The 13,507-nt window shown below is 32.1% G+C and overlaps 1 protein-coding gene across 2 annotated transcripts in view; it reads right to left on the minus strand.

Annotated features, from left to right (window-relative positions):
• LOC143199582 (uncharacterized) overlaps positions 1-13,507 on the minus strand; it is a 105,004-nt gene that overhangs the window by 52,966 nt on the left and 38,531 nt on the right. For both annotated transcript variants that reach the window (XR_013006501.1, XM_076409504.1), the window contains exons 4-5: positions 12,661-12,734; positions 10,588-10,729 (exon numbers count right to left, since the gene is read on the minus strand). Coding sequence is in view for 1 of the 2 variants with exons in the window: in XM_076409504.1 (XP_076265619.1) it covers positions 10,588-10,729; positions 12,661-12,734 (216 nt within the window). In the remaining variant the exon portion in view is untranslated. The remainder of the gene's footprint in view (positions 1-10,587; positions 10,730-12,660; positions 12,735-13,507) is intronic.

A 13,507-nucleotide genomic window follows, 5' to 3' on the forward strand; every position in this document is an offset into this window, starting at 1 on the left:
TGTGAATTATAGTATTCCGAGTGAAGAAACTTTTGTTATAGTGAAAAAAAAATTATAAAAAGGATTTTCGCGTGTTGAGAAAATATTGCTTTTTGAAGGGAAAAAATACAATTGAAGCAAGAAATTGGCTTGATACTGAGTTCCCGGACACTACCTCAGGAAATGCTAAGCTTAGACGTGGTGAAATGAGCACCGAAGACGGTCAACGCAGTGGATGCCTAAAAGAGGTCGTTACTGACGGAAACATTAAAAATACCCTAAAAATGATTTTCAGTGACCGTAAATTGAAATTGAATGAAATAGCAGACACTTTAAAGATAACAACTGAACATGTACATCATATCATTCACGAATATTTGGGTATGAGAAAGCTCTGTGCAAAGTGGGTGCTGCGCGAGCTCACATTTGACCAAAAACAACGAGTTGATGATTCGAAGCAGTGTTTGGTCATGATTAAACGTAATAAAGCTGAATTTTTGCGTCGATATCTGACAACGGATGAAACATGGCTTCATCATTTCACTCCGATGTCCAATCGACAGTCATTCGAGTGGACTGCACACGAGGAACGCGCTCCAAAGCGTGGAAAAACGCAACAGGCGGCTGGCAAGGTTATGGCGTCTGTATTTTGGGATGCGTATGGAATAATTTTTATTGACTACCTTTAAAAACGGCCGCATTTGAAGAAAAAGGAAGTGCTGCTTCTTCAAGACAATGCACCGTGTCACAAGTCAGTGAAAATGATGGAAAAAATCCATGAATTGGGATTCGAGTTGCGTCCTCATCCACCGTATTCTCCATATCTCACCCCAGCCACTATTTCCTGTTCTCAGATCTCAAAACAATGCTCGAATGGGAAGAAATTTTCGTCAAATGAAGAGGTGATCGCCGAAACAGAGGCCTATTTTGAAGCAAAACACAAGTCGAACTATAAAAATGGTATCGAAAAGTTGGAGGGTCTCTATATTCAGTATGTTATACTTGAAGGGAATTATGTTGAATAAAAAAACTTATTGACTCAATTGATACTCAATTGAACTGTTAAAACCTGTAAATCAAAAGTTCCTCACTCTAGTACTCTTGTTACCCACAGCTACTCCTGACACCTGTTTATGTGGGTTACATTTTACTGATTCGTCTATTTCTTATTAAAAAATAATATTAAGTGTTTGGATAATAAATAAAAATAGGATCTGGCTGTCTAGGCGGTTTTCTACTTACATTTGGACTGACATTGAATACATACAGAATACATATAAATCAAGAATATATAAAGGTATCCAACAAGATCAAAGTTGAAGTCTCATCCACCCCAGAAAATTGATAATCCATTTATTTACAATATAGTTAGCAATTTGTTGGTTTATTGAGATGAATAATATTATTCGAGGTTAACCGAAAAAAACTATACAGGATATATTCACAGAAAAAATGGAGACAATGCTCCAAGCACTGAACATATAGTGTTATAGAAATATGTGTTTCAGTTCATTATTAATATAACGCCATTTTTTATTTTGCTCTCATATAAAAACTTTGTAAACTAAGAGTTTATATGCTTCAGCTATTTAATGAATTCAGTAATAATGTAAGTGTGCTCAAGGTTAAACCAATAAGCTGAGCAGAATTATCTTAAGAGCGCTAAAATAAAGATAGTAAACAATCTCATAAAGCAACTTGTAAGTGGAAAGATAAGTTACAGATAACGCTTGTATGAACTTGCGCATCAATAGCAATGGAAAAATACCAAGGAGTGTGAACGTGTAACAAAAGTAACATGCAAAAATATTGCTATGTATTAAGGAATGTCAAATATGCAATTTTGAACATTCTATGATTAAAAATTGGATAACACTAGACGAGAAGCTGTTATTCTTTTTGGAGAAATGTCAAAACTATCGAATTTAATAGCTGTTACTTTTAACATTGTTTCTTCAATAGATATCGCTGATCAAAATACATGCAATCCCCTAACAATTGTAAAAAAAATATTCTTGCAATGTAAACTCAAACATTAACTATAACAAAAACATCTCGCAAGAATCAATACGTCTTAAATTCCACGTTATATACAGAATTTAAATATTTACGTTAGTTGAAAATTACTACCGGCCTTAATTTTGCTAACGTAAAAAGTTACTAACAACATCGAGATGTTAAAACGTTAAAAGCGTCGCTATTTAAAAAAATGGTGTTATAAAAATATCGGTGAAAATTTGCGATGAAAAAATGTTCTTTATTGCCAATGCTAAAAAAAGGATGTAAATTATTAGTCTTTGAGCTACCAAGAAATCGAAATTTGTTATTAAAATAGTTCCCTAATGTGTCGAAATCTGGCGAGGGAAATATATTTTGGCTATTCTTGGAATCCAATTTCGAATAGGATACAGCATCCATCCTAGAGATTGGCAGAGTTCAGTTTTTTGATGTTGTAAGAGAGATTTTTTTTCTGTTTTTTTTTTAGTGGGCTTACGTCTGAACTTATCTTACGATCTACAGTAACAAGACAATTTTGATGCTTATTTTTATAGGGTTATCATTAAAAATAAATGTTTTGTTGTTGAAGACATATTATGAAATTAGTTAACAGTTAAATTATTTGTTAAAATATGTGTCAATAAAATATAGAATTAGCGTTGGAAAATATTTTTACTAAATAAAATGTGTGGTTTCACTTTTCAGTATGTTCAGTATTTCGTTGAATTTGTAGCGATTAAATCGTATTTTCAAGAAGTTTTACTTCTTTAATTTGAAAAAAAAACTGGTGGAAAAAATGGAATGCTGTGTCAAGCTTATGGCAACCATGCTAGATCGAGCAGCATGCGTTATGAGCAGTAAAAAAATTGTAGACGAGAATTTTAAGGTATCATTCGATGATGATCCGTGCAAAACTCAAGAAGAATGTGCCGAATTATTGGGAGTAATACAACAAACCATATCCAATCGATTGAAGAACATGGAAATGATTCAGAAGCTTGGATATTTTGTGCCGTGTGAATTGATGCCAAGAGAGATTGAAACCAAACCAAACGCCTTGTAAAATGCTGTTCCAACGATAAAATGGGAAATATTTTTGCGTCATATTGTTACTGGCGATGAAGAGTGGATCCATTACTGTAATCCAATGAGAAAAAATCATGAGGACCAAAAAATATAAAAACATAATTAGATCTTAAGTTATTAAAACAATATTCATTAATGTAAAAAATATAAACATATGTTGGAATATTATAGATAGAAATAAAATAAACTAGTGTATACAAAAATGATAAAATGTTTTATAGAATACCTACAAATTGCTATTAAAAAAATTGAGGAAATCTATTCATCATAGAATTTATATGATGGAACCAATGTAGAAGGACCTCAACTGTGCCATCCTTTACATAATAGAGAAGGAGCCCTCTAAAAGAGAGAGACATAATGGAATTATCTTTATAAAAAAATGCCATATGTTATTATGGGAGAAAATGGAGCAGGTCACCTAAGTTGGATAATCTCAAATATATAAAAGCATGCAAAAATAATTAATTTGTTTTTACTATATAGCTGTTAACTTTTTAGTCCATCTAAATTTTAGATTTAGGAAAAGGTATGTAGATTTTTTACCATCTGATGAATCTTTACCCACCATCTTCGTAAATAAAATACATAAATTAAACAAATAGTCTCAAGAATTTTGAACCCAGAATTCCCATGGTAAATGTGGTTTAATAACGCCATACGCTGATCTCGATTTGAACTTGATTAATCTGCCCACATGTAAAATGATCCGGTGATATATATATAGAGCACAGTTCTTTATATTCAAAACGTATAAAAATTAACTAAAAAAAATAGCAATAAACAATAACTTGAATAGAAATAGAACACCGTTCACTGTATTAAATATTTAATCAATATAAAACGCAAACTAACAATATCCTACTAAAAATATACGGGTGTGAGGATATATCGTTTACTTATGAATACCAGTCTATTTATATATATATATATATATATATATATATATATATATATATATATATATATATATATATATATATATATATATATATATATATAGATACTCTCAACTTGATCAAAATTCAAAGAGATTGAGTTATAAGACAATCATAAAAACAATTTGGACCTATGGGATGTAAATATAGGGTTGCACTAAGGACTCAAATCAATTAGTCCTCCAACACGGTCAAAACAAGGTTCTTCGATTGATTGCCATTGCCTATCGCTACGTAACCAACGAAGAACGATTATTCAAATTCAAATAATTGTTCGAGTGATGGAAAAAATGCTGATATGAAAACCTTTTAACATTTATAACAATATACTATGCCTTAAAGATATATATGTAAAATATATGAAAAATTTAAAAGATTTAAAAGAATTTTCTTTCGTCTGGCCTTTGTTCGATATTTTAGTAGGAATACATACCAAACTTTTGAAATAATATTATTTAATAATTTGTTTTCATCAGTGAATCCATTTTTGTTAAGTAAATATACATATATATATATATATATATATATATATATATATATATATATATATATATATATATATATATATATATATATATATATAGATTAGGGCCCGACCACTAAACTATCTCAAAGAATAAAAAACAATATAACCTTAAATTCGCCAAAAAGAAACCGTCTTTCGGCGAAACGGATGACGAATCAAGATCAGCTTGATATTAGCTGTATCAAAGATCAAATATACCAAATGTATAAAAACAGTAAGTAGTTTTTTCAATCGAAACATAATTTAATATAAGTATTTCAGCGATAATTGTTAATCTGGAAAGTATCCATAAACATCCAAAAGACATACAGCTATTTGAGGGATGTAGAACATCCCTTCATACACTGTTCGGTAATATAGGATTTAAATGGTGTAAAGATAACCCACGAAGCGTCCTAGTCCAAGGGCTTACTACCATGGAGAAATGAACCTTAACTTAGTTACTAGTTGTAATTTAACTAGTTATTGTTATGTACAATGAACCATATCACAGTACACTGGTGGAGAAAATCCCAACATGAGCATCAACAAAGGCTGCAATTAAGGAATGGCCTAAAGTACATAAAATAAGTTTCGCGGAAACCATGTTAAAGAATGAACTATTTCAAATTGTTACTCGGTAAATATATATGAAATATTTAATTGCATTTTATGTAATTTACTCTTTTTTAGAAATAAGCCCGAGAAAAGATACATGGTACATCAGATTACTGAACGTTATGATCACAAAGTATTACGTCTTTCTCCCTATCACTCCATATTTAATCCAATTGAGTTGATATGGGGTATTGTATGCAACATACTTTCAGGTCTTGCAATTCAAACAAGAACTGTCTGGATTTATCGAAAGAGGCATTGTCAAAGATATTGTAATGTCAATTAACTAATGGTAGAATCTTGAGCAAGTTTTATTTAGATTCGAAATAAAGAGCTTAGTTATTAACTTGAATAGCGTTTCTGAAAGTGACAGTAGTTGAATAAAACTTAACTAATGTTGGTTTATGATTCAATACTGACAATTACCAAAACATGGTGATGAAAGAGGAAACAACTAAAGGTCAGTATACAATTAATATACTTCAATTGTAGGAAATTCTATTATAGATTGTGAAAGCTTTATGAGCATGTGTGTTATTGTTGAGTATATAGACGAATATGGCAAATGCATTAAGAAGAATGAAGTGGTTAAATGTAGTTTTATCAAGAAATTTGTATACAGGTATAAGACAAACTAAAGAGAAATATAGTAATATCATAATGACTTTACAAGGAAACATTGCATCGAAAGAAACGAGAATTAAGCGTAGAACATAATTATGCTCTCTAATGAAAGTAAAATATATTACTCAGATATACATTTGTTAATTAGGTATATTAGGCCTTCGGGAGATACCACTACATAAAAAACGCGCCTAGAACTCTACCTATACTAGTGTGGAAAAAAGTTCCATGTATATATAATAAAACAACTCTAATCTATAAATTATTGTAGCTGTATAATTAATTGTAGTTTTAATTTCTTCGATAATATATGCACGAAATAATATATTATAATAATAATATATTTCACGAAATTCGTATGTTTCCTGAAATATGGGGATGAATGTAGCTTTACAGTTTAAAAAATAACTGTACTGCACTATAATGATACTTAGAAATATATAATAATAGAAAAATAGAAAATAATATAAAAACAGCTTTATATAAACTGCGGAATTGGTTTAGGATTGTTGCCATTTGTATTTTGAGCCTAATAATGAAAGGGATGCAGTGATTTGTTGACGGAAATGGCTCTATTGAATTATTCTCCGTGATGGTCAATATAATTTTGCCTGCGATTGGAATAATCTTTGTAACACTTTTTCCAATCTGATCGAGATACCTACAAATAATGGTTTTTAAACGCATCAAATATTGTTAACGTAATTTAATCTTAATTTGTAACAATCAAAAAGTCATTTGGTATTTATTTAGGGCTGAACATGGCTGAGTACAGTAGGCAAAGATGGGGCTTCATCGTCAAAAATCGAAGTAAGTTGGTCGATGGACTGTCTTAATAATCCTCTTTGAAAATCGTAAAAATCATTGCACGAAAATATTCACGGATTAACTATGAGTTATAAAGACCAAACGTCAGATGGAACCTAACAACACTTATTATTTCTAACGCTCAACATTTCAATAGTAAGCCTTGTAATATACAGGAATATCGGAATAATAACTCCACTTGGCAACACCGTATTCGTTAAATCACTTAAAATACTAATCACTTTACACAGTAAAACAATTAAAAAAATTTTAAAAATAATCTGAATATTTCACAGCCCTTAATAATATGCTTTTCTACTTCCATCCATTTAATTTTTTAAGGACCTGATACTCGATTATTTGTATACAACTCAAAAATAGGAAAAACCTACTTAACTGTTTCTCAAACAGTTCATAAACACTTATTTTTATCGATGTTCCCTTGGAATATCTATTTAAATTGTTTTCGAAGTATCCATCTTGTTTCAATAAAATTTTTATCAAGACAAAAAAAACTGACGCGAACTTATTAATATTATCTCATTTCTGTCGATTGTTTCAATTTCAAAACCAGATTGTTTTTTATTCACGTTATCGTTAAGTTTGAACAAAAGCTTTAGATTAGAAAGAATGATTTCTATTTTTATTCCATCTAAATGACATAAATCAATTGAAGCCTAAGAAAATTGAATTGGGGACTATTGAATTTTAAATATCGAATGGAGAAGAAGAGAAGAAATAACAAATTAATTAAATCGCCGGCTTGGTGGCGCAGTGGTAAAGGCGATGGGACAGTCCTCCTACTGTTGCGATATCCGCGGGTTCGAATCCTGCTGGGGCATGGTCGAAAATTTATGTATGTGAATGTTCTAGTCAAGAGTGTAAAATCCGGCAAGGAAAATGATCCCAGTCATGCCAGTAACCAGGCTGGGTAAGACCGGATGTCTTCTGGGATGATTTCTAAAGTTGGTCACTCGCCAGTCGGTAGGCTTTAATGCCGAGGACTGTGGTTCGGACCCCCGTTAAACTGTAGGTCCAGTCCAGATATACCCATAGTTGATAAAAGGAAACTTTAAAATATATAAAAAAATAATTAAATCGATTGTGCGTAACATGTAAGAAAGTCGGTTTAAATCCATCAGTCCTAACTTAACAATGATGAACGATAAAAGCAACTGAGGCCATGATTTACAAAGGTGTTATTTGATTAAATTTTTTGAAACCGAAAGAATAAAAAAACAGGTTTGTTGTTATAAAAAAGGATAAAAGTATTTTGATAATGAGATAATTTTCCGTTAAAATTTTTATTGGTATGTGACATTGTGCTTTACTCAATTTATACTTGTTAGGAATATATTGATTGGTATGTATTAACGCTGAAGTTATTAATAAAAATTGCATTGATTACTTTCGACTATGACACTACTAGATTTCACTTAAATTTCATAATAATTAACAGTTCAATTGAAAAGTCCCCGGCCTACCATACTAAAACATATTTTTTGGTAAAATTAGTTTTTTTTATTCGACATAATTCCCTTCAAGGGTACATAGGTAGTATACATAGGTAGTATACATTGATTATAGCAACCCTCCAACTTTTTGATACCACTTCTATAGTACGATCTGACCATTGCTCCAAAATGGGCCTTACTTTCGGCAATCACCTCTTCATTCGACGAAAATTTCTGTCCAGCGAGCTTTCTTTAGAGATGTGAGAACAGGAAATAGTCGCCAGACCTGAAGAATATGGTGGATAAAGAAGCAATTGGAAGCCCAATTCATAGATTTTTGACATTGTTTTTACTGACTTGTGCCACGGTACATTTTCTTGGTGAAACACCACTTTCTTTTTCTTCAAATGCGGCCGTTTCTCGGCGATTTCGCCCATCAAACGGTCCAATAACGCTACGTAACAGTCGCTGTTGATGGTCATTCCTTTTTAAGGTAGTCAATGAAAATTATTTCATACTCATCCAAAAATACAGACGTCATAACCTTGCCAGCCGACTGTTGCATTTCTCACGCTTTGGAGCAGGTTCATCGTGTGAAGTCCACTCGGATGACTGTCGATTGGAGCTATGTTTCATCCATTATCACATATTGAGGCAAAAACTGGGGTTTATTACGCTTGATCATCTTCAAATACTGCTCCTAATCATCAACTCGTCGTTGTTCTTGGTCAAAAGTGAGCTCGCGCGGCACACGCTATGCACAGAGCTTTCTCATACCCAAATATTCGTGAATGATATGATGTACACGTTCAGTTGACATCTTTAGAGTGTTTTCCATATCATTCAATTTCAATTTACGGTCATTTAAAATCATTTTGTGGATTGTTTTAATACTTTTGTCGGTAACAACCTGTTTTGGGCGTCCACTGTGTTCACTGTCTTCGGTGCTCATTTCACCGCATCTAAACTTAGCATACCAATCCCTGATGGTTGATTATCTTGGAGCCATGTTTTTGCTTCAACTGTATTTTTTCCCTTCAAAAACAAATATTTTATCATCACGCGAAATTCTTTTTTATCCATTTTTTTCACAATTACGAAAGTTGCTACAATCAAAATGCTATAATTCACAAACTAATAATCCGACAGCTGTCAAATTTATACACGCATCTCTTGAGGGTTAGGGCTAACTAAAGACATATGGATTTAATTCTAGTTGCGCCATCTATGTGTCAAGCCGAGAACATTTCAATTAATATATTACTGTTTAGAATAAAGGAATATTTTGTATTCTCTATACAAGTGTTAATGGTAACATATTCACTATATTAAATACTAGATGATATCCGCCTATTTCACTTAGTAGATAAAAGTAATATCAAAATTATCTAATTTTCTCCATTACTATATCAATTTAACTGTAAAAACCATTTTAACTATAAAAGAAATAATATTTATTGACCATATTTAATCATCAATCTCAAACATATAGTCCAAGAAAGGCTGCTGACAGATGGGAACTTAAAGAAGTGCCCAAAACAAATTACTGTGGGAATCCATAGCCTGGATTCCACAGTTTCCGACCTTATCCGTCGCTACAGTCATAATTTTTGCCCCCATGCGACAGCATCCAATTGTGTGTTAACTCAAGTTCGCGAATCTACATGAGTTTCACTATGTCTTTTTTCGCCGGGTCCTCGTGCCCAATAACGGCTGCCCGGTTGGTGAGTGCCATATCCCCAAATTTAATTCTGTAGCAATATCCACAGGGGTCAACTGTGAGGCGGTTTCGGTTTAGTGTATTGGTAAGCCCAGAGGCAGTCCCACATAACCCGGTCCAACTTGTCACTCAAGGGCAAGTCTCCGCGACCAGGTATGCGTCATGCATTCCACCGCCTGGTTTTAGGCCAGAACAGAAAAAAATTAAGAAGAAAGTGAAATGAAGATTTATCGAGAGATGTAAATGGTCATACTGGAAATGTAGATGAAAGCTTTAATTCAACAGTTTGGCGATTGACTCCAAAACATTTGCATTTAGGTTTAAAAATCGTTGAGGTCTCGGCATATTAGGGTCCATGCTTATTTAATGATGGAACTTACAGTATTATTACATCATTTTTACATTTTAGTAAAAAAGCTTCATTGGAGAATGTTTTACTACAAAATGCAATAGAATAACTTCAATTTGTTTCAATTTTGACAGTCAAATCAGTAAAAATGAAATAATAATCTATACAGCATCAATATATATATATATATATATATATATATATATATATATATATATATATATATATATATATATATATATTGTATTAAATTAAGAAAGAATATTATATTAATATATTATATTAAGACAGAATCAAAATCATTCCAAACGGAATTAATCATTGATATAAGCACAGTAAAAAATCAGAAACAATCGTCTTTATTTTTATTCTACGTTTTTTTTTTGGTTACTAAAAAAAACCTCAAATTTATTTCAACTAATAAATCAGCAGTCCAATAAATGTTAGGCCTTATGGCGCTTTACTTTTTACGAGCCACACAAACACAAATGTTATCGCATTTAGCTTACCCGGTATTTGGTAACTGAGAAGTTGTTTATAGCAACTTCTATTTCCAAGGTGGTTGTCGGTAAACAAATCGATGTCATACTTGCATCCTGGTGCCGGTGGCTCCGCCGGATGCTGCGTAGGTGGTTCGATCAAATAGCGTTGCTAAAACGTGAAAACAACAATAGCTGTAGGATACATACTTAATATAGGAGAAATATGTAAGTTTTAATAAAATTATTTTTATTGATTAATGAAGTCCCTAGGTCTTGGTTGGATGCAATAAAGTATAAGGTTGCAGAAAAACTGTTTTGGTTTTGACCTAAACAATAAGAATGTGTCTATATCTGTTTTAATATTGTATATTTATAGCCTATTCAAAACAGCAGTGAACTCACGTCATCTGAATTGATGATATCAAAACCTCGCAATGTTGCCGCATCAAATCTGAGTTTTAGTTCATGTTGGCTTTGCCATATAACAAAATTTTAATATAAATAAAATAATTAAACTCTTAAAAATATAAAATTATAAAATTAAATTAAAAAATACTGTTATAAATTATAATTTATTTTAACATAACAATACATCTAATGCATATATTACCAAACGACTTAAAACTACAATTAATTATATAATTATAACAGTTTGTAGGTTAGCGTTGTGTTTTATTATATTTGCATTAATTTTTTTCCTTACCACCTATGGGCCAGAGTTCATGTTTTATATAGTGGTATCCTCTGGAGACTTTATTCTCCTAATTAACGATTATATATCCAGGTAATATATTTTAATTTAATTAGGACGCATATTTACGCTTATTTCTTATTTCCTTCGGTATAGTGTTTCATTATAAACTCATTTTTATGTCACTGTATTTGTCCTCAGTTTGTTAGTTTGTTTTGTTACTACCGGTATAAATCTTTTATTTTAGTCACTGTAGTTATTTAACGACTTCAAACACTAATTTATTTTACGAATATTATCCTTTATTTTATATTATAAACTTTTTTTAAACGAACTTTAGCTCCAGCGAGTTTCGATCATAAAACGTTATTGTCGGCGTGCTAAACTCTTAACACGGGTCTAACCGCATGGATACTTAAAACTTATTTTATGTACTGCAAGATATTCCTTAATTTCAGCCTTTGTCGATGCACTTGTTGGGATCTTATGCAATATGGTAAGGTGTATTGTTCATAACAATAACTGATGGTCCCTCCAAGTACCTTAAGAGTTAATTTTCAAACCACAGCAAAAACATATTATGGTATATTTCCCCATGGTAGTCACCCTTGGACTTAGAGGAAAATACTAACTCTGAGCCAGGAATAAAACTATTTCATTTCACAGACGTTGGTTCACTGTCATTTTGAATACACTATATGTCAGGTGTTTATATCATTTGTGCGTCCTCTGTATATAAAAAGCATATATTTTACCGGATGAAATATCCTATTTCAGATTTAAGCGCCCAACTGGTTATTTTCCTTGAACAAATCCGTTTGTAGTTATTGTTAATATTATGTAAACGTGCAAGATGCATTACCTAACTCAAGATTAGGGTCCCTCAAGGCTCTCCTTGAACCCCCTTGAACCCAATATTTATTTGGATGACCTACTAGGGAAAACTATGGCGAAGACAGTGATGTATGCGGGTGTTTCAATGTATTACAGCTTCAGACATTAAACAGTCGCTTTCCTCCATAAGAAAATCATTGCATCCGGCTCAAATATACAACCATCTAGATCATACCATCAAAATTTGAGCGACCTGAGCCATTTATCATAAAAACATCGGTCACTGTACACTCATTGAACAATTTCAGTATTGAAGTGATTGAGTCTAATGTGACTCGTTGACTGGTAAAAACGACACAACTGCTAGTAGAGTGTATTTGAAAATGTGTGAAAAAAATCGCAACAGAGGGTTATCAAACGCTTCAACACCAAAAATAAACTTATGAGCTACATTTCCGGAGTAGTTGGATAAGATTTGATGATTAAGGAATATTACAAAACAGATGTTTTATATTAAAAAATCGCTTTTCTATATCTCCCCTCGTATATCATAATACAGTTTAGGTTATACTTACGTCTGTAGACACCGTGTCAATATATAACGAACTGCAATTAGTCAGCACATTCATTTTGAAGTTTGAAAAGTTGGCTGTAACAAATTACTTTAATTAGAATACAAGATCGAGTCCGTCCGGTAACATTGTAAATAAGACCTCGGCGAGATATTTAGATATAGCATATAAAAGTCGGATAAGTTTTAAGCGTCATTTTCAGATGTTTTTTTAATCAAAATATTTAACTAAAACAGAAGCCAGCTGCAACAGATGACATAGTAATAATTTCGTGTTTACAAAAAAAATACATTTGCCTAAAAGCATTAAAAACAAATTTTTAAGTCCAAGATAAACTTAATAAATGTTTACGACTTGATCACAATTTTAATATCTCTCTTAATTACAATGTTTTTTTAATATTTGGACAATTCTTCCTCAAATTTGACAACTTACGCTACATTGCGTTGTACAATGAAACATTTCAATTGAAATATCCCCGGCCTACCATAATAAAACACATTTTTTTTGCAAAATTTTTTTTTATTCAACATATTTCCCTTCAAGGGTGATACACTGATTAGCGACCCTCCAAATTTCGGTACCATTTTTGTAGTACGATTCCACGAAAATTTCTTCCCAGCGAACATTTTGTGATCTGAGAACAGGAAATAGTCGCTGGGGGCCAGATCTGGAGAATACGGTGGATAAGGAAGCAATTCGAAACCAAATTCATGGATTTTTGACATCGTTTTCACTGACTTGTGACACGGAGCATTGTCTTGGTGAAGCATCACTTACTATACAGGCGCCATAACCTTACCAGCTGACTGTTGCCCTTTCTCACGCTTTGGAGTGGCTTCGTCGTGTG

This window comes from Rhynchophorus ferrugineus, unplaced genomic scaffold, assembly GCF_030347505.1.
Source record: "Rhynchophorus ferrugineus isolate W39M unplaced genomic scaffold, kcgeb_rfMv2 rfM7, whole genome shotgun sequence".
Lineage (NCBI taxonomy): Eukaryota > Metazoa > Arthropoda > Insecta > Coleoptera > Curculionidae > Rhynchophorus > Rhynchophorus ferrugineus.